Source organism: Cebidichthys violaceus, unplaced genomic scaffold, assembly GCF_023349555.1.
Source record: "Cebidichthys violaceus isolate CVI_PGR_0920_01 unplaced genomic scaffold, fCebVio1.0.p SCAF_2, whole genome shotgun sequence".
Classification (NCBI taxonomy): domain Eukaryota; kingdom Metazoa; phylum Chordata; class Actinopteri; order Perciformes; family Stichaeidae; genus Cebidichthys; species Cebidichthys violaceus.
In genome coordinates this window covers 11477702-11499489 of record NW_027176372.1, presented here as the reverse complement: position 1 = coordinate 11499489, position 21788 = coordinate 11477702, and the positions used below count along the sequence as shown (strand labels likewise).

General features: G+C 43.5%; 1 protein-coding gene across 2 annotated transcripts; it reads left to right on the top strand.

Annotated features, from left to right (window-relative positions):
- The first annotated feature begins 610 nt into the window (after positions 1 to 610).
- On the top strand, positions 611 to 21343 carry cyfip2 (cytoplasmic FMR1 interacting protein 2). Of its 2 annotated transcripts, XM_068714396.1 has the most exons (30): positions 611 to 790; positions 5660 to 5811; positions 5901 to 5990; positions 7103 to 7180; positions 7712 to 7813; positions 7967 to 8148; positions 8263 to 8359; positions 9912 to 10040; positions 10126 to 10230; positions 10334 to 10422; positions 10555 to 10792; positions 10952 to 11104; positions 11734 to 11873; positions 12050 to 12197; positions 12504 to 12657; positions 12795 to 12951; positions 13034 to 13130; positions 13241 to 13317; positions 13426 to 13534; positions 13620 to 13739; positions 13838 to 14037; positions 14129 to 14216; positions 14353 to 14496; positions 14653 to 14743; positions 15876 to 16006; positions 17683 to 17755; positions 17909 to 18003; positions 18156 to 18394; positions 19080 to 19227; positions 19318 to 21343. In XM_068714396.1, exons 2-30 carry the CDS (start codon positions 5695 to 5697, stop codon positions 19483 to 19485), a joined length of 3759 nt encoding a protein of 1252 aa, XP_068570497.1. In that variant the 5' UTR covers positions 611 to 790; positions 5660 to 5694; the 3' UTR covers positions 19486 to 21343. The 2 variants fall into 2 exon arrangements, with proteins under 2 accessions (XP_068570497.1, XP_068570498.1); XM_068714397.1 differs by lacking the exons at positions 17683 to 17755; positions 17909 to 18003; positions 18156 to 18394; positions 19080 to 19227; positions 19318 to 21343 and adding an exon at positions 16448 to 17675.
- Positions 21344 to 21788: the final 445 nt, after the last annotated feature.

The window sequence follows — 21788 nt, the reverse complement described above, 5'->3', positions numbered from 1 at the left end:
ATTAACTCAATAAATCAATATGTCAGTCATCTAGCCAGTCACTGAACCAACAAACATCTTAATAATGAAAATAATTGAATACATGGGTTAGCCTATAGGCCTACAGTGCATGTATAATATACATAGTTAGACGATACTTTATTCATCCCCTCGGGTAACTTCTATACACATTTGAAATGATCAAATGTTTTTTTTTATTTCAAACAAATATAAGCACAAGCTAAACACAATTATAACTGAAGGATTTATTAGGAATAAAATGACAAGTGGGGCAATATGAACCCAATAACATCCTGCCACCAGGGGTCTGATTACTAATTAGTTTTGTCCAGTATCACCACTTTTTTTTAAATTCAATAAAACAACATTTATATACACTACATGGCAGTAATATATATGTAGTAGTATATGTATGTTTTCTTTCCCTTCCCAAAACAAAAATGAATAGAATCAACATGTCGTGTGTGTGTGTGTGTGTGTGTGTGTGTGTGTGTGTGTGTGTGTGTGTGTGTGTGTGTGTGTGTGTTGGGGGGGGGGGGGGGGGGGGGCTCATCATCTATCATTCCGCTGTGACTGTCCCTTTAAGGAAATGCACTTGCAGCCATTTTCTGCTCTTTGTGTGGGGTGGATTAGCTCTCTGGGTTGGAGCGGGGCGAAACTAGAGCATCAATCGGCACAGAAGAAGAAGAGAAGAAAAAAAAACAAGATCAGCAAACATTGGATCGCCGTCGCACACCGCGACACCGTCCGCCCGTCTCTGGATCTCGCCGGACGGACATGCAATTTACAGGTATGTGGCAAATGTAGCGATGGATGGAGCCGCAGCGCTAAAGATGAACGGGGCTGGTGATGTGCGCTCGGTAGTGATGATGGCTGGAGACACTACAGGGCTGGGTTTTTTTTCTCGCACCGTGCATCATTCCCGTTACTTATCCGTCCGTGCACAAACACGATATTCAGCCCGATCGCTGTTAAATCGCCGCCGCGTGACCCGGATTGAACGTCCCCGTTTTTTTTTTCCCTCCGCGGATTATTCTGACACATGAATGGGATCCCCGTTAGCTAACATCGGCATCGTAGCTCACACTGAGATGGGTGGGGTGAGGAGAGCTTTTTTTTTCCTGTGTAGCAAGTGCGCTGGTGAAAGATGGATCACGGGAAAGGCAGCGATTTTCTGACCTGATAACAGGATTGTTTTATTATCTCCGCACAGAGGAAAGAGATGTCCGCTATGATAAGGAGAGAGGGGAGTGAATTTGATGCTTCAGCCGGCTCAATTTCACAACACCGCTTTCAGTCCCTTTCATCATGTTTCGCCCTTTTTTTTTCTCTCTCTCTCTCTCTCTCTCTCTCTCTCTCTCTCTCTCTCTCTCTCTCCCCCCCCCTCCCGTATCGCCTCCCCTTGACCCACCGGCCAGCAGGGCACACACACCATGCCAATGCTTCGGAGACGTTTTCACAGCCATCATGGCAGGCAGGCCTGTTACTGGGTGCACAAATGACAGGTTCACCTACTTCCGTTTCACACACACAGGTGTAAGCACCGTACTGCCATCTAATGCATTTCGATCCTGTGATGATCACCATCTATCCGTCCAGTGGACTTTGAGTAGAAACATGAACGTGCTGCTGCTGAGTTGTAAATCTGTATGTCAGCCCCCTCGCCAACAAGCAGTGATGTAATGACTCGCTGTGGATGCTTTGCTGCTGCTGATACTGATCCATAGTAAATTAAATCCCCAGTATTATTTCCAGTCATTTCTTATTGTATAGTCCAAAACCGCAAGAGCATCAGAGGAGAGACAGACACCCAATAGATGTGGTATAAAAGATTGCAGATGCGTAGATTATTGGTCGCTCGTGCCATTCAGTCTTCAGGGTTTTCCCCTTATTCGTTAATGATGAATGGATTAATTGATTAGCCGATCAGTAGGGAATGATTTATCGCAAATTGAGCAAACGTGCCCAAAAAATTCACTAGCTCCAGGTTCCCAAATGTGAGTATTTTTCCCCCTTTTCTGTTTTATGTCATTGTAAATGGAAGGTCTTCGGGTTTTGGACTGCTGGTCGGACAAAGCAAGACGTTTGGCGACTTCGTCTTGAGCTCTGAGATGAAAATAACAATTCAGCCCTAGTGATATCGCCATGGCATGCCTATTGGTATTTCCTTTGTCATAGTAGCCTTGTGTTTATTTACCGTACCATATTAACAGTATCAATGTATTTGTTACCTGTTAAGCAGCTGAGGATGCTGCTGCTGTTTTCAGTTGAGCAAATTGAGAGACAAAGACAGAAAGACAAAGGCCTGTAGACATAAATAACCAACCAAGAAAGAAAAGAGAAGTAGAGGTAAGTGAGGAGACAAATATGATGAACAGAAACCATTTGTCTGTCACAAATCACAAGTTTCAGTATCATCCTGCACGCTATCATAAGTACCACAAATCTATGAACAAAAAAATAATATTCTGCGACTTTAAAGGACTTTAAAGGCCGGTGATGTTAGTTTAGGTTTTTGTTTTACCGTCCTCCCTGTCTGTCAAGCTCGGTCACGTGAGCTAGGCTTATGTTTTGTTTTTCTTCTTCTCCCCCCTCAATGCATATTTGTGCGTGATGTTCATTGTTATTTGGTTCTAAAAGTGGAGCGTGACATCATGGGGCTCATGAGACGACAGCAAAAATGACAATCGGCCCGTCGAATGCCGCAGCCAGCCAGCCAGCGTCGCGCACAGGACAGGGACGCACTGTGGACAGGGACGCACTGTGGACAGGGACGCACTGTGGACTGCACAGATGCTGCTGGAACACACACATGTGACCAGTGTTGACAGTGTGTGTGTGTGTGTGTGTGTGTGTGTGTGTGTGTGTGTGTGTGTGTGTGTGTGTGTGTGATCATGTGTGAGCGCTTGTCCAAAAGATTTTCTTCCACGCTCATCGGGTCTCATCTTATTGTGAGGATGAATCTATATTACAAAACTAGCCTTGAGGGGGAGATCCCTGTGAGTGGTGTGACCCTGGAGTTGACACACTTTCTCTCCTTCCGTCTTTCTCTCAGACAAGATGTATTACACACACACACACACACACACACACACGCCTCGCAGCACATACCGGTCGAGATTTTTCCTTCTACAAAACGCTGCTCTTTGCTATTTCGGTGCTTTTCCTACTCTGCCTCATTGCCCATTCTTCTTTTTAGGTGTAATATTTTGAGCACTTCCTCAAAGCCCCATGATCCTCATGGTTTAGTGCTGTCATGAGATCTCACCCGAGCTCCTCATGTATAGTAGCTTTAGCTGAGATGCCAGATTGGCCTGGGGGCATTTTTGCTGTGCATATTATGGATGTTCAAAGTGCTATTGTATGGAATTTCTGGAAAAAGAAAAATTTGTGGTGTGTGTGTGTGTGTGTAGCCTCACTTGGAACGTTCTGGTGTGAAACAGGCCCGCGGCTCGGTTACTAAGTGTCCAGAAGGGAATGAAGGGGCCCTTTGCTTTGTGAAACACACACACACACACACACACACACACACACACACGCACACACACACGCACACACACACGCACGCCAACTGTCGAACAGAGACGGGTACAGGGTGGGAAAGTTTATTCAGCCAACCCAGGCTTCAGTCCCCGTCTGTATTCCCAAGCACAGATGGGAGTTTAGTAGCACTGAGCGTGTGTGTCGGCCTCACAGAACCCCTTGTAGCGAGCTGCTTGTTTCATTTTCTATAAGCTGAACAGTTAAAAATAACCAGCGGAGTCTTCCTAAAGCATCAGAGGGTGTGTGACTCCAGGTTGTAAAGTCACCGCAGTGGAACGAATACAGGGAAAAAAAAAAAGACAGACATGAGACATGACAACATAGATTTGACTTAAGAATCCAGTAAGCCTCACTCTAAATGTATTAATCGTATTACCATCTATATGTGACCGGTCTTTTCTGTGCCGATGCACGGAAGTGACGCTCGCTGAAGTTTCATTAGAAGTTCGATGACTCGGTATGAATTTTGGCCTCAAGACCGGTGGTTTACCTCATGCAAATATAACCTCTGTGTTTTGTTAACTGTGACGGTCTGATGTTGACAGGAAACTCCACCCGCCTCCTCGCTCTGTGTCGTCTGTGATCGTGCTATGTGTGTGGGCATGGTCAACAACAGCGTGTCTCGGTGGATGTGTTAGGTAGGCGACGGGCTTTGCAAGTATAGACATCGAGAACAGAGAACTGACTACGAGAAGACGCTGTCATTGTGATGGGGATCAAATTGAGAGGAAAACAAATGGAGGCATAGTCTTTTGAAAGTGCGTAATGAAATTACTCTTTGGCTTTACATTTAGACGTTTGTATACAGAGAGTGTGTGTAGAAGTATAACTGTGGTTCAGCTATCTGTTCATTTGTGTCTTCCAGGAGAAACAAAAAAAAACAAAAACAGTTTGACTATGTAAGACCCCGTAAACTAAGTTTAACAGTATTGAATCTGAAATGACTAATATCCATTTACAATTTTGGCGAAGAAGAGAGAGACGGACACGTTCGCCTCTTTCCTCTTTTGGCCCCTGGCCCTCTCAGCTGGAGCCGAGCTCTCTCTCTGGCTGTGAATATTAAGCTGATTATCGGCCCTGTCAGCCCTGCCTGCCCGGTCAGACGTAAAACACACATTACCGAGAGGCACGTGATGTATACGGGTGGGAGCATGCATACACACTGCTTTCACCCACTGCATCGGCCGGACTGGTGTTTTATAATGAAGAAGAGGAGGAAGAGGGCACAGCAATGGCGGTGCTGTTTCAACCGGGTTTCGCCATTTATTCTAAGGATGGAGGACGGTGATTATAGTAGCTGTGGATTTTGAAGTCGTATACAGCGTACGACCCTGTGATGATTTTAATACAAGTACAAAATGTCAGCTTGCCTGATGCCTACTGCCTTTGCAGGACTGCACATGTTGTGTTTGTCAAATGTCAGTCACCGATAGAGTCTCTCTCACATCAATGACAATTCCAGGTTTTGGCATTTCAAGAAAAGAAGAAGCTTCTAGTCAAATGAAAAGGTAGAAAAGGATAGCGTGAGGGGCCTCTGCTCTCCATTTCCCTAGAGCGAATGAGAGAGGATACAGGTGCGTGTTGCACAGACACGCTGCACCACCGCACAGCCCCACCGGGGCTTCGGAAGAGGAAGTGGAGTCTAGACACGTCGACAGAATATTGGGCGGATTTGTTTGCATTATCATTGCATCATCTGACTATAGCTATACCTTTACTACCTATTCGATTTTTAACCATTTTCCGGTTACTTTTAGCGAACAATTTAGCCGACTATTTCAACAGGTTACCCAGGACTTTTATCTACTTCATGCATTCAGCCAGAGAACTGTTTCAACTTCTCCGCTCACTCGCTAATTATTGTTCATGCATTCTTTGTTGGTACTCGGTGTTTAGTTGTACTGACTCAATATGTGGATATATTTATTCAACCTAATCACTATTCTCTATTTGATCAAATAAGCCACACAATCTTTCTACATGTCCCCAAGCAACTGCAGACTGAAAGCAGTACAGGTACCTTCACATCTTCTGCGTCCTTATCTCATATCCTGTCTCTCTGTCTCTCTGTCTCTCTCACTGTCTCTCTGTCTCTCTCTTTTCTGTCTTCTCTCAGACTCAGGTGTTGTGTGTGAGTGACGCCTTGTTACCATGACGACCCACGTGACCCTGGAGGATGCCCTGTCCAACGTGGACCTGCTGGAGGAGCTGCCCCTCCCGGACCAGCAGCCATGCATCGAGCCCCCTCCCTCCTCCATCATGTACCAGGTACATGCTCGCCGCTGCCGCCATCGCCCCCCAGTGGTTCAGACATTTCCAACAGACCCCCATTAACTGTTTCCTCCCTCCTTCTACAGGCCAACTTTGACACCAACTTTGAAGACAGGAATGCGTTTGTGACCGGCATCGCCCGTTATATAGAGCAAGCTACAGTCCACTCCAGCATGGTGAGAAATGTGCTCCAGTTTAAAAAAAAATAAAATGTCATGACGTTGTTTTTTTCTTCACATCTGATTGGTTGAATCAATATTTGTTTGTCTGTCTTGAATAGTTGCTGTTCTCCTTTCAGTGAACACTAAGCCGACTGTGGGAAGCAGCCTCACTTCCTTAAAGCGAGCCTTGTTGTTTGTGAATTGATTATCATTTGGCTCTTTTGTTAGGATTTGGCGAGGCCCGTGGCAGGGCACACACACACACACACACACACACACACACACACACACACAGACACACAGACACAGACACACACACTCACTCATACACACACCTCCCTTACACACTGGTGGATCAGGCAGCCAATAGACCAGTAAACCTTTTTTCCCCTGATGGTGAATGAATGGAGAGTGTGATTTGACTGGCAAAGAGGGGAAGTAGCGCTTTATTTAACCTTATTTAGTCAGGAAGCGCTATTGAGGTTGAAGCTGGTCTGTTTGAGGTCACTCCTCTCTTTAGCCGGAGTAATTGAGAAATCTGTCTCACCTACTTCTGAATGAGAAGGAATGCTCCCCCCTCTGAAATATTTATCGAGCCCCATTCATCCATGGAATATGTGACTCGTCTGAGAAGTTGGGGATATTTTGTACCTTAAAGGGACAGTTTATCCCAAAACCAAAAATACACGTTTGGTGTGAGTTGCCCAGTTTTATAGATATCGGCCGTAGAGATGTCTGCCTCCTCTTGAATATAATGGGACTCGACCTGTGGTGCTCCAAGCGCCAAAAAAATACAATAAAGAAAAACTAAACAGCAATGTTTCTTTCCAGAAATCATGGCCAGGTTACTCAAATAATTCACATGCCTTGTTAGCAGTTTCGTTAAGGAACTATTTTGACAGTTCTTACATTATTGCCCATTATATTTTATATTGTATAGGTTTTCCAAAACTAAGTAACTTGCACCAAAACAATCCAGACTAACAAATATCAAATATGTATTTTTGATTTTGGAGTGAACTGTTCTTTTTAAGCAAGAAATTAAAGGATTTCTCTCAAGGCTTTTGCCACTTGAACATTCCCTGTAACTGTGCATTAATAATGTTTTGTCTGTATTATTTGTGCAGAATGAGATGCTGGAGGAAGGACATGAGTATGCTGTGATGCTTTACACTTGGAGAAGCTGCTCCAGAGCCATTCCCCAGGTAACACACACACACACACACACACACACACACACACACACACACACACACACACACACACACACACACACACACACACACACACACACAACAGTCCTAAAACTGTTCGTCAAACTGGAACGTTTAACATGCAAGTACCTCATCACTCTTAAAACACAGACAAACCTCATGGAAACGTGTAACCATGGCAGAGGTTGCTGAACACGAAACCTGACGTCACTCAGTCACCGACTTAGAAGCTGAGCTGTCAGCGTTTTTCCCCTCTGTTACATGGGTGACTTCATTATTGCACATAATATGATTTTCCCCAAACTGGACTATTGCAGCTTATACATACATTAAAACAGGATACCTTTACTGTGGGGAAAAATATGAGAGTTTAAAAACTCACCTGTTTGATAAACAAGGTGAGTTTTTAAATTATGTTGACCTGCAAACAAACTATAATGTTGAATGAATTAGCTGAACTTAACATGCTGTACTGCTGCTTCAAAATCAAACTGCTTGGTGGCGCCCTCTTGTGTTTGCTAGGTGAAATGCAACGAGCAGCCCAACAGAGTGGAGATCTATGAGAAAACGGTGGAGGTCTTAGAACCTGAAGTCACCAAGCTCATGAAGTTCATGTACTTCCAGGTAAGACCCGGCTGCCTGAGAAAAAAAAGCCTACAATTGGGTTCATACAATGACGTACATTTTCATTTCAGAATTTGCATGTTTAGTGTCTTTTGGGACACAGAAAGTTTATTTTAAAATTCTAACAATCTCCTGATTTTCTTGTCTTCACAGCGTAAAGCCATAGAGCGTTTCTGTAGCGAGGTGAAGCGTCTGTGTCACGCTGAGAGAAGGAAGGACTTCGTGTCTGAGGCCTACCTGCTCACCCTGGGCAAATTTATTAACATGTTTGCAGTGCTGGACGAGCTGAAGAACATGAAGTGCAGCGTCAAGAATGATCACTCTGCCTACAAAAGGTAGCAAACCATAAATGAAGGAATCCTAATGTAGAATAGTTTAGTTTGAGCCAAGATTACGTCTCTCTCTCTCTCTCTCTCTCTCTCTCTCTCTCTCTCCTCGTCTGCCTCCAGGGCTGCTCAATTCTTGAGGAAGATGGCCGACCCTCAGTCCATCCAGGAGTCACAGAACCTCTCCATGTTTTTAGCCAACCACAACAGGATCACTCAGGTTGGTGGGCAGACTCCAGTTTTTACAACCTGTGGTGTAAAAATCTGCGACTATGTAAGGACATGGAGGACGGATGGTTGACTATTTTAATTAGTTGGACATTTTGTACGCCGTGCCGCGTGTAACTAAGGCTGAATTTTTCAGTGTGTCTTATGTTTGTAATAATATAGACTTACAGCAACATTCTAACCTGATACTCCAGACTTTCTACACAAACTGAGCAGATGACTTACATTTGTTCTCTTCAAAGGTGACGTGACGGGTTGTCTGAATGAAAGCGTCTTATGGGGCAATTTAGATATTAACTGAAACATTAACATCTGACTGCTGTATTCAACTTGCATATTTGCTCTTCACCGTCAGATAATGATGGCAAAGAAAGATGAGGATGAGACTATTTGTAAGATTGTTTTGTGTGTGACTGTTAAACCTAAACCTAAAGGTGCTAAATTCGTTATTTAGAGCATTATTATAGCAGCAAACAACTATTTGCTATGTAGAGATACAGTGAAGTAATGGAGCAGGGATGGCATATTTTTGTCGGCCAACCACGATATTTAACATCACAGTGGTTCCCTCGACAAAAAGCCAATGGGATTGTTTCATTGTTTCTTGCAGAAAATAAGCTCTGTGGCAAACACAAGTTAATGATACTCAAACGCTTTGTTCAGCAAGATATTCTTCACAAATGAGCACCACTTTTATGATTGTTGAAGTGTAAATGCAATCGGCAGAAGTAAAAAACTAACAAGCTATAGACAAACTACACCACGGTCGAGTTAACACAACAAGGCTGTGAAGGCAGACTAGTCTGAGTGGTGACGTTTTGTGGTCCTTTTTAAATCCACTTGTTAGCAACCGCCTTTTTTTAAGACACTTAAAAGCTTAAAAATTCTCTAGAGGGGTATTTACTGACGTGTGTGAGACCGGGTTATCCTTAAACCACAAGGTTGGCGGTTCGATCCCCAGTTCCTCCTGTACTCGTGTTGAACTGTCCTTGAGTGAGACACTGAACCCCAAGTTGGCAGAATAATCCTGTTCAGTAAATTAGAGATGGGTGAATGGTACATTTTCAATACATTGTGTTAGAGCTTGTGTCAATTGAGGAAAGCCCTTCATTCAGTGTCATAGTTTTACCACCTAACGTTGTGATCGGCACATCCGTGGGACAAGAAGAGAGGAATATTGCGATGTACACTACACATTAACATTTCCATCTGATACCAAGTAACAGGCCAGTGCAATAAGATGAGTAAGCTCATTTAATAATCACATTGCAACTCGCAACCCTACACTACACCAATAAGGTACATTAAGGTTGTATGTCAGCTATTATATTTTATATGTAGGAGTTGTGGCGCTTGTAGTAGGATGTTATACATTTGGCAAGCCACAAGATGTCACTGTGTTTGCTGCGTTTGAGGCTTTGAGGCTTTTTTCGGCACAAATAGAAAGAAAGCCCCCGAAGCCTCAGAAGACTTCATCTGCCCATCGCCGTTGTAGATGAATTTGTGTGAAGGTGACTTGTTGTTCGGTCTCTGTTTGTGTGTAGTGCCTGCACCAACAGTTGGAGGTGATTCCTGGCTACGAGGAGCTTCTGGCCGACATTGTCAACATCTGTGTCGACTATTATGAGAACAAGATGTATTTGACACCCAGCGAGAAACACATGCTGCTTAAGGTAAACACACAGTCACCATTGTGATCTTTAGCTGGCTAAGCGTCCCATGCCGGCGTAACACAAACCACCTCTCTCTGTGTGTCAGGTGATGGGCTTTGGTCTGTACCTGATGGATGGGAACGTGAGTAACATCTATAAACTCGATGCCAAAAAGAGGATCAACCTGAGCAAGATTGACAAGTTCTTCAAAGTAAGGCTTTTGCTTTTTCAGCATCTCTTTCATCCAGGGTTGTGTTTGTGTGCGTGACTTGAGTGTGAGCCATTTTTTAATCATTTTTTCCTGTGTTTTTCAGCTTCAAGTGGTGCCACTGTTTGGAGACATGCAGATAGAGCTGTCCCGCTACATTGAGACAAGTGCCCACTACGAAGAAAACAAGTCCAAGTAAGAGGACGTGTCTAGCCATCTATATATACGTAGTGTACAGAAATGCTCTCAAGCACAAAACCAGCAATCCTTGACCACCGCGCCATCTGCTCCCGCCCTGCCTCCACCTTTTTCCATTTTTGTGCCCAGGTGGACGTGCACCCAGAGCAGCATCTCGCCACAGTACAACCTGTGCGAGCAGATGGTGCAGATCAGGGAGGACCACATCCGCTTCATCTCGGAGCTGGCGCGCTACAGCAACAGCGAAGTGGTGACGGGCTCGGGCCTGGACAGCCAGAAGTCCGACGAGGAGTACAGAGAGCTGTTCGACCTCGCTCTGAGGGGTCTGCAGCTGCTGTCCAAGTGGAGCACGCACGTCATGGAAGTTGTGAGTCAAAGCGAGGGGTCGATTTGTGTTTGTGTGTTTGGGAAAAAACGCTTGTGCGGCAGTCAATATGCCTGGGGGTTTTAGGTATGAACAGTTTTGTGGTTTTGAAATTGATCGTTGTAGGTTTGATGTATTTATAGCTCTGCCTGTCTATTTCAGTACTCTTGGAAGCTGGTCCATCCCACGGATAAATTCTGCAACAAGGACTGTCCAGGTACAGCGGAGGAGTACGAACGAGCCACGCGATACAATTACACCAGCGAGGAGAAATTTGCCCTGGTGGAGGTCATTGCCATGATCAAAGGGCTGCAGGTAAAACACCGGTGACCCCGACGGATGTTGAGTAGCTCTTTTATTCATGCATTGAACAGCTGATGGCCAAAGGACGTGTTCTCTGTACACATATGAATGGATATGCAGCTTATTTAGTCGGAAAATTGTACCTGTAACATGAGAAACTGTGCACCAAACATCTTTGATGTCATCCATTGTTCACCTTAAACAAATAGTTTGACGTTTTTGGAAATGCACTTAGTTTCTTTCTAGCTCAGGGTTAAATGAGAAGATCAAAAGCGCACTGATATGCGTCGGATAGCTTAGCTTAGCATAAAGACTGGAAACAGGGGGAAAGTGTTATCCTGGCTTTTCTTAATTTTTTGAGGAGGGAGTTAATTCAATAAATGTATGTATATGTCAGCATTTTAACTAGGTAATGGAACCTTTTGTTGATAACCACATGGGACGCCCATTATTATTCAGAGCTGAGTGGTTTTCTTTAATAGACAGATATCAGACTGGTATTGGGCTTCTCATCTAACTCTCTGCAGTAGAGTCAACAAGTGTTCTTCCCAAAATGTCATATCATTCCATTAATACTGAGTTGTAGCCTTTGTGACCAAGATGGCGATGATGATCACAGTGCTGTGTAATGAACTGTGCAGGTTCTGATGGGCCGAATGGAGTCGGTGTTCAACCAGGCCATCAGGAATACCATCTACGCAGCGCTGCAGGACTTTGCTCAGATGACCCTCCGAGAGCCTCTGCGCCAGGCTGTACGCAAGAAGAAGAACGTCCTCATCAGGTAAACACACACACACACACACACACACACACACACACACACACACACACACACACACGTGCGCGCACAATGATGATTTGATCAAATGTACATTAAAGTTAATCTCAAGGCTCTTGTGTTTTTTTAACCCGTAAAGACCTAAAGCACTTCAATAATCCTGTTTTCTTCGTCGGCAGTGTTCTTCAGGCCATTCGTAAGACTGTGTGTGACTGGGATGGGGTGAGGGAACCCCCAAATGACCCCTGCCTGAGGGGGGAGAAGGACCCAAAAGGTGGATTTGACATCAAAGTGCCCCGCAGGGCTGTAGGACCCTCCAGCACACAGGTAAATGGATCAGGGTGCTTGGGGAAAGAAGCCGAAACGAAATGCAGTAGCTTCAATGTCACATATCTTCTGACTTACTGAATAACTCAATTTAGGTTCAGGGCTTTTATTCTGAAGGTTAAAAATCATTTCCACATTCCTTTTCCTCCCAAAATAGTGCATCGACTCTATGCTATATGCAAAGTCAAATCAGAGTCATGTTTAATAATGTGGTGGCAAATTATTAACAATGGTTGATTTCATCAGCACCCTGAAACGTGCTGCGAGGAACGTTTTCACCTTTTTACCTTTGTCTTCCCTCTGCAGCTGTACATGGTGCGCACCATGCTGGAATCATTGATAGCAGATAAGAGCGGGTCTAAGAAGACTCTCCGCAGCAGTCTGGACGGACCCATAGTGGTGGCCATAGAAGACTTCCACAAACATTCCTTCTTCTTCACACACCTGCTCAACTTCAGCGGTGAGTAGAAGCTGTCAGCATAGATTGTATTGTGTAAAAATAAAATTAAAAATAAGGTCGTATTGAAGCAGCTCTTGTAAAAATGTCCTGATGTGTTTTCAAACAAGTTCACTTTGTGTGTCCTTCCACCGTTCCAGAGGCTTTGCAGCAGTGCTGCGACCTGTCCCAGCTGTGGTTCAGAGAGTTCTTCCTGGAGCTCACCATGGGTCGCAGGATCCAGTTCCCCATTGAGATGTCCATGCCCTGGATCCTCACTGACCACATCCTAGAGACCAAGGAGCCCTCCATGATGGAGTAAGACAAAACTCCCATTGTTTTTGGGTTTCGTACCTTGAGAAAACGGACTGCGTTATAACCACCATTCCCCCTCCTGCAGATATGTGCTGTATCCTCTCGACTTGTACAACGACAGCGGCTACTACGCTCTCACCAAGTTCAAGAAGCAGTTCCTTTATGATGAAATCGAGGCCGAGGTACGGTCTTAAGACCATCACTTGAATAAAAGTACAATTCAAATGCAGCGATCTTTACATCTGTGTTTCTTTTTTAGACAGTGCCTTCATAGTGTTCTTCTTGTTCTCAGGTAAACCTCTGCTTTGACCAGTTTGTCTACAAGTTGGCAGATCAGATATTTGCCTACTACAAAGCAATGGCTGGAAGGTACAGTAGGAGAAGTGACTTCCTCTCTCTACGTTTGGAATTAGTGGCAGATATTGTAGCAGTCCTCCCGAACTTCATCTAATACATCCCATGCTACGTGTTTCACAGCGTCCTCCTAGACAAGCGCTTCAGAGCAGAGTGTAAAAACTATGGCGTGATCATCCCGTACCCGCCGTCAAACCGCTACGAGACGCTGCTCAAACAGAGACACGTGCAGGTACCTCTGTCGCTCCTGTACCTTTTTGGCAACTTATTTGTGTGTTCTACTGTATTTCTTAACCATTCCTCCTGGTTTCTTGCAGCTGCTAGGTCGCTCTATTGACCTGAACCGTCTGATCACTCAGAGGATCTCGGCGGCGATGTACAAGTCCCTGGACCATGCCATCAGCCGCTTTGAGAGCGAGGACCTCACTTCCATAGTGGTGAGAGGATACACACTAACAAAGCCGAGCTTTCCCCTTTCATATCCTCACTAAACTGTGTGTTTTCTCATACAAATCCTGTATCCCTCCTCCAACAGGAGCTGGAGTGGCTGCTGGAGATCAACAGACTAACCCACCGGCTCCTGTGCAAGCACATGACCCTGGACAGCTTCGACGCCATGTTCCGCGAGGCCAACCACAACGTCTCCGCTCCCTACGGGCGAATCACGCTCCACGTCTTCTGGGAGCTCAACTTCGATTTCCTGCCCAACTACTGCTACAACGGATCCACGAACCGGTCGGTGTTGTCGGTGCATGGTCGCAGAGATTTTCTTTAATAGCTTGTTTTTTTTTTCTCCTTTGGGTTTTAAACATGGTTTTCTCTTCAGCTTTGTGCGCACAGCCATTCCCTTCACCCAGGAGCCTCAAAGAGACAAGCCAGCTAATGTGCAGCCTTACTACCTGTATGGGTCCAAGGTATGGCGCCGCTGATGACTTGAGTTTTTTAGTGCAGTAAATATTCTTGAATTACAATGTATGAAGGAAAGCCGTCTCCCTACTGTTTCAGATTAACCCGGCTTCTGTTCCTCTTGTGTCCTCCTCTCTTTCGCAGCCTCTGAACATTGCCTACTCCCACATATACAGCTCCTACAGAAACTTTGTCGGCCCGCCCCACTTCAAGACCATCTGCCGTCTCCTTGGTTACCAAGGCATTGCTGTAGTGATGGAGGAGCTGCTCAAGATTGTCAAGAGCCTGGTATTTGTCTTCATTTTCCATGACACCCTTAAAAACATGTTTCCTTCCTCAGTTTGCTGGATTCTTACTGTGATTTTTCTTTTTTCTCTTCTCTCTTTGTGCCCTCTCTTCCCATTTACCTGCTGTGTTCTATCTATCTTCCGTGTCACTCTGCAGTTACAGGGCACCATCCTGCAGTACGTGAAAACCCTGATAGAAGTCATGCCCAAGATCTGCCGCCTGCCGCGCCACGAGTATGGCTCTCCAGGTGAGCTCACAGTCTCCACTGTTAGAGTGAATAAAGTGCCTGTGGGGTTATTTCAGTTTATAACATCAGTTTTTATTCTGTTCATTACTTTTAGATGAATAGAAGGGTGGTGGACACATTGAAGACAGAAATGCAATAAGTAATTTATCTGAAAACTGAACCCCACTTGAGTCAGATTAATATTAATGCGCAACTGGGTCTATTTTTGTTATTTATTTTTTGCTACAGTCGGTACTTCACTTCCACGCATTCCCATTTTAATTCTAGCTCAGTCGCCCTCCTTGCCAACCGCTCTCGAATTGTGTGCCCATGCTACCTCTTTGAGCTTAGTCAGGACTTGGAGCCATTACTGAAATAAAAGATTACTTGGAGCCGCAGTTAAACATTTGCAGCACAGAGCAGAAAATGCTGACAACATATAAACCACTACATCAACAAGAATCAAACAGCCGGCATTGTAAAGCAGTTCGGAGGGGTGAGCCGATTGGGGACACGGTCGGGGGAAAATAGTAACTCTGCTGCAATGGTAATAAAATTTGGGATAGGTGGTATATTTCGATAAAATTACATCATATACACAAAGCGTGGTATACACCAATAAAGTGTCCATTTGTCAACAGAAATGCTTTAAAATTCAAATCAGGCACACGTAAGTGTCCTATAAGTGTAAAAGATGCTCTACCTTTCTGCCTACTTACTTTGCATCTCGGTGTGTTTCCTCACCTGCCTCTGTGCGATTTGGCCGGAGCTCTGTGCGTGCAGCAGATCAGAGCGAAGTCAGATGGGATATCCTTATGAGGAGCGCTCAGTAATCTGTAGATTACTGATGTTCTGTACACTCATTTCTGTACCTGGCTTACTGCCTGTGATCTTACTGTCAGCAGTTAACGATCGTCCCGCCTCGGGGCCTGATGCTCGGACCGAATGTGGGTCAGGGTAGACCCGCTGACTTCCCACAGATTCATCCTGGTAGCGATAGATTATCAATGACATAATGAGGTATTAACGGCCGCTTACTGCTTGGCTGCAGGTTTGACATTAGAGATAAAAATGGAGGTTCAATAATAGATTTTTTTCTTTTTTACAAAAATGTGAATTTAACAAGGTGTCATGGCTGTTTCTGCCATTGCAGGTATCTTGGAGTTCTTCCACCATCAGCTCAAGGATATCATTGAATATGCAGAGCTGAAGACAGATGTCTTCCAGAGCTTAAGGGAGGTGGGAAATGCCATCCTCTTCTGCCTGCTCATCGAGCAAGCTCTGGTAAGCCATTTCCTTTAGTTTCCATTTCCCTTCTTACTTTGTATCACCATATGAAACCCCTGACCCTATCTTCCTTATCTTTCTTTGTTGTTTTGACATGTTATTTAAGTATTATTAATCCTTGCCATATTAGCTGTCCCCCCTTTATTCCACTGCTTTCCCAACCTTTCCAGTGTTGGTCCCTCTGTGGTCCTATGCTCAGTGCTCAGGGTCCACCACTGTGTCGCTGTCTTGACTGCCATGTTTTTGTGTGGGTGACCAATAACCTGGGTGCCTGGAGGTTTCTGCCCAATTTACGATGTTGATTCACATCCTAAATCAAATAAGACGGACAGAAACTGTCAGGCCCCCAGTCCTGGTGGCCCCGAGTATGTGTGATCTTTGATGTCTTTTTTCTGAAATGCAACTCTATTTTTCATTTCACGCTGGAAACTACCACAGGTGGTAAGGATTTAGGTTTTATCTTAAAATAACACAGAGTCAGAATGTCTTTTTCTCTTCTATCTCTTAATTGGTTTGGGCTGCTGTGTTTCTGTTTCTTCTTCTTCTACAATGTTAGTTTGGCACAAACGGCTTCACCTCCAACCAGCCATGCAAGCAAAGAGACACTTTACTGTCCTTTTTTGTTTGACCAAGAATTAAGTAAAAACACTATTTTTAAAGGAAAAGGAGTGTATGTATTTAAAGACAGACATTTTTTTTCAAGAATTTGATATGTTAAAAAAAAGCAACCACACATCTGGCTGCTGTAGTAGAGCATATTTTAAGTCCTTGTCTTCCATGGAAGAGGGGATCATATATTTCTGGCTGGTTGTCGGTACAGTCTTGTGCTAAACTCTGCACTTCTTCCTCCATACGCTCTTCTGGTTCTGGGTGCTTGTGCTGCTGTCTACATGACACTACTCAGCTGTCACTCTCTTTACCATTTCTGTCTGGCTGCACTGACCTGTGTGTGTATTGGGTGTTTGTGCGTATGTTGGTTTGGATTACCTGTAAGTGTGTGTGTGTGTGTGTGTGTGTGTGTGTGTGTGTGTGTGTGTGTGTGTGTGTTACTTTTCTTTTTTGATCTGTGCATGGCTCTTTTTTCATTCATCACCCTTTAGTTTCAAAATAGTTTCAAGGTGCTGCTTCTCTGCATATAGTTAGATTTATAGCATGTTGTCTTGACTAACTAACTGTCATCATGACAACCACCCAGATAATTAAGAATGACCTCACATAGCTAGAACACCACTAACACACTGACATTTTACCCAGAAGTGTTTGAGTTTATTAAGATAGCTGTAAACGTGATATCTTGCTGCTGAAGCAGATTAGATGGGATGTTGTGATAAATGTATAATCCTGCGTTCACCATGGCTTGATTAACACACACTCATTCTGTTATCTTGTCTCCTTCTCTGCATAATAAGATGACAACAGTGTTGAGTAATCCGTCAGAATATGGAGCTCATGGCAGTGTTTACTTTAAACATTTAAAATATGCTTTAAAAGCTATCATTCTTTAGATATATAATTTTGAGTTAAAAAATTCAGCTTGGAGTATTTGGGGGTGGGTTCTTTAAAATCAACATTGCCTTATGGTTACCTGCATGCTCTAAGGGTGTTCATAAAGCAAAGTGGGTGGTGCTCTTTGACTTAAAATGACCCTTTCTTGTGTTGTGCTTCAATTTTAGTCCCAGGAGGAAGTGTGTGACCTGCTTCATGCCGCTCCCTTCCAGAACATTCTTCCCAGAGTCTACATCAAAGGTATACAAAAGGGTTGTAAGCACTAAATGCGAGGCAGATGGGTAAAAAACTATATATTACTCGTCCTATCGCGTCCAGCCCGGTGCCCATTGATTTATCTGTCATTTTTGTACAGCGTCTACATGTCCCTCCTTGTGTTTGTGTGTTCTATAGAGGGAGAGCGTCTGGAGGTGAGGATGAAAAGGCTGGAAGCCAAGTACGCCCCTCTCCACCTTGTGCCTCTAATTGAGAGGTTGGGAACCCCACAGGTGAGTTCAACATCACTCTGTCTTTATGAAGGCAGACAGACGTGATTCTTTATTTTCCCCAGTATTTGGTATCATACCTGATGAACTGTGCCTCCCTTAAAATGTCAATACTTACAATATTCACGAAGTGTCACGGCTGTTCTTTTCACCAGCAAATCGCCATTGCCCGTGAGGGGGACCTGCTGACCAAAGAGCGTCTGTGCTGCGGCCTTTCCATGTTCGAGGTCATCCTGACGCGCATCCGCAGCTTCTTGCAGGACGGGGTGTGGCGCGGGCCTCCGCCCACCAACGGCGTGATGCATGTCGACGAGTGTATGGAGTTCCATCGCCTGTGGAGCGCCATGCAGTTTGTCTACTGCATCCCTGTGGGCACACACGAGTTCACAGCGGAGTAAGTGGCACCTGGCTGGTTTGTGTACAGTAGGAGTGCATTTGTAGTATTTTTTTTTGTGTGTCTTTTTCAGACCACATCTGCAGCCAAACGTGATGCATGTTGGTTTGTCAATATGGAATACAATTAGTCTGTTAAAAAAAAAAAGGGAGGAATTTGTGGAGCTTTTTTGTTTGTTTGAGAAGTTGCTTTTTTTTTATTCAGTAAAAATGGCAGAAATCTGGCAGAAAAAAATACATTGGAAACGTTTTTACTCTTAACTTTGGTGGAAAAGTTAACATGTTGTTGTCATAAAGCTTAAGGGAAAACTTTTTCAGCTCACCTTGATGTTCCTCCTGCTCCTACTGCCGTGGGCAAAGCATTCATCATGCTGCCACGTATGACATGGCTCTACTTCAGAAAGAGAAAAAAGAAATAAAATAGAAAAAGAGTGAAGTTACATTTTTGTTCACATTGTCAACCCCTTTCCCTTTCACCATCAGCAGCTGATAAAAACAGAAGGTAGACTTCAGAAGAAATGAGACACTGTTGCACAGTTAAAATTGTCACAACTTCTCGACTAAACTTTAGTTGATGGAAATGTGCACTAAATTGCATTTGATTTTGCCGACACTTCTTAAATTTGTCAATTGCCCTCACTTCAATGGGAAAACAACTCATGTGTTTTACGTGCCTTGCCTATCAGGCAGTGCTTCGGCGATGGGCTGAACTGGGCCGGCTGTGCCATCATTGTGCTGTTGGGACAGCAGCGTCGTTTTGACCTCTTTGACTTCTGCTACCATCTGCTCAAAGTCCAAAGACAGGACGGCAAGGACGAGATCATCAAGAATGTGGTGGGTAAACTTTTAACCACAACATTTACTCACACCGCATAATATTGTCTGACTTATTCCTTTTTCTGTCGTTTTTTTTCTTCTTGACAGCCCCTGAAGAAGATGGCCGACCGCATTAGGAAGTACCAGATCCTCAACAATGAGATCTTTGCCATCCTCAACAAGTACATGAAGGCGGTGGAGACGGACAGTTCCACTGTGGAGCACGTTCGCTGTTTCCAGCCTCCTATACACCAATCCCTGGCTACCACCTGTTGAAATAGACCCTTCACACACACACACACACACACACACACACGCACACGCACACGCACACGCACACGCACACACACACACACACACACACATACACACACACAAAACACATAGCTGTGATTCAAATTTCTGCCTCTCCCTGGTCTTGTAGAGGTGTAGATTACCACGATGGCTGCACACTGGCTTTAAGAATCCAAAGACAGATCCTCTCAAACTGTTCCTCTATCTAAAATGTGGCTGTCTTTGAATCTTTGAAAGAATTAACCCTTAGAAGTGGACCAGGCCAGAGGCGGAAGTGTATAGTCACACCTTTTTCTTTTTTATTTCACCGTCTGTGTGGCTCTCGCTCAGACTCATGCATGCCTCCTCTTATTCCTTCCGCTGCACACCTGTAGATTGGACCACTGACACAAATGCCAAAAGAGAATCTCTATCATGTGATCCGAAGCCACTTGTCGGAAGTCCCGGCCGCTGGGACTCATAAACGCCTTTCAGAATTTCCAATCGAGAGCTGAGACAAAAGTAAATCTAATAATGTTTAAATAAAAGACTAAATAATGCGAGAAAATAGCATATTTTCTAAGTTATATAAAGATCTTTTAACATGGTGCTCTTAAGTGCTTCTACAGCTACTAATCATACTAACGCAGGCATCAGTCCGCCCTGTGCTACCATTATGCGTGTCCTCTATTATGACCCAAACCTGTTTATCGTGATACATTGCGAACTCTTCACTCATTTGTGTGATAATCGGGTCTGCCCTTGTTCATGGTCCACAGTGTCTATCACCATGATGCATTTAAATCCTTCTTCACCTGCTTGCTTTCAAAGGAATGAAGGTACATCGCATTCTTGATTTGCTTTTATTTATCTCTCCTCCACATCTGTTTGTTTTTTTGCTTCCTCCTGACACATTTTAATTCTGTACAAGTTCCGCTGTAAATTTCACTGTTGAACTAAGTGAAGTGTTTAGTGTTGTAATTGTTTTTGTTTTTAATTATTAATATTTTAATTTACACATCCGTGGTATACTTGCCTCTCTACTACTGGCTGGAAACCTCATCAACTGTATTTTTTTTCTCTCTCTTTTGTCTGTCGGAAAGATTTTTTATATTCTGTACATGAATACAGTGGTATTATTTACAATTTAGGAAAGACACCTCATCTGGGTAAATGTGTTGACTTTTTCAAGAGCGAAAAAAAACAAAAGATTAGAAAATACCTCTAGGTTGTATAAAGACAGTGCTGTACTAGATTAACCTGTTCTCAGTGTGAATGGATGATGTTGGTCTAGCAGACCTATTAAATACTCTGCACATAAAGGAAAACAACATAACTAAAATGTCAGTTATAATTAAAGGGCAGTTTATTAAATATAGTCAGTATTTACTATTGTTGGACTTTTGCTTTAGATTTAGCAGTGTCATCAAAACATGCTAAATTTGTCCCTATTTTTTTTTTTCATATGAAGGAAAACAAATTAATGATTAAGAAGTAACCATCCCCAAACTGCCCTGTGATCTTGTTCTGCTCTGTTTTGAATGAACAAACTTTCTTTTGTAACTCAAGTGTCTTTTTATCATATTTATTCAACTCCGACGTATTGTTCATTTAAAGGTTGATCTAGTTCAAATGAAGGTACCAATGTATCATCTCAAAACCTTAGCATGGCAAGTGTAATTTATTGTCATCAATGGCTCCATTTGTGACATGAGGCTTTGTTTATGATATTGTTGTACAAGTGACCATGTTTTCAAGTACAAAAAAGTGGAGAAAAAGAATATAAAGTGTACAACAATGGTCCTGCAAAGGATTTGGAATTATGTTGTATTTCCATGAAATAAAAAAAATGTTTAACTGAAAAAAAGAAGTCTTGTTTATGATTTGTCAAAGGGTTTTACTTTTCAGTGCTCCTCACTCAGTATTCAAGCAGTAAACAGATTAGTTGCTTTTTTTCGGGTTCTTTTTAAATACCTAGAATATTTCAGAGGTGTTGGTTGGTGGCTCCTCAAAAATGTCTTTGTTAGTAGGATCTGGTTGGGTAAATTTAAAGCCCTCTGAGTTAAATTTGTGATTTTAAGCTATAGAAAATAAACTGAAATTGAAATTAAATGTAGCCTCATGACCTCAGCATTTCTGTAATGTTAATACTTAAGATAATTTCCTTCGGTGCAACAACAGTAAATCTTCACAAACCCAGAATATGACTAAACACGTTTATGCGTTCTAACACAGATAAGCTATGTTTCAAATAATTCTTAATGGATATAATGACAATTCGACAAGTGATAGGTGCACAAGAAATA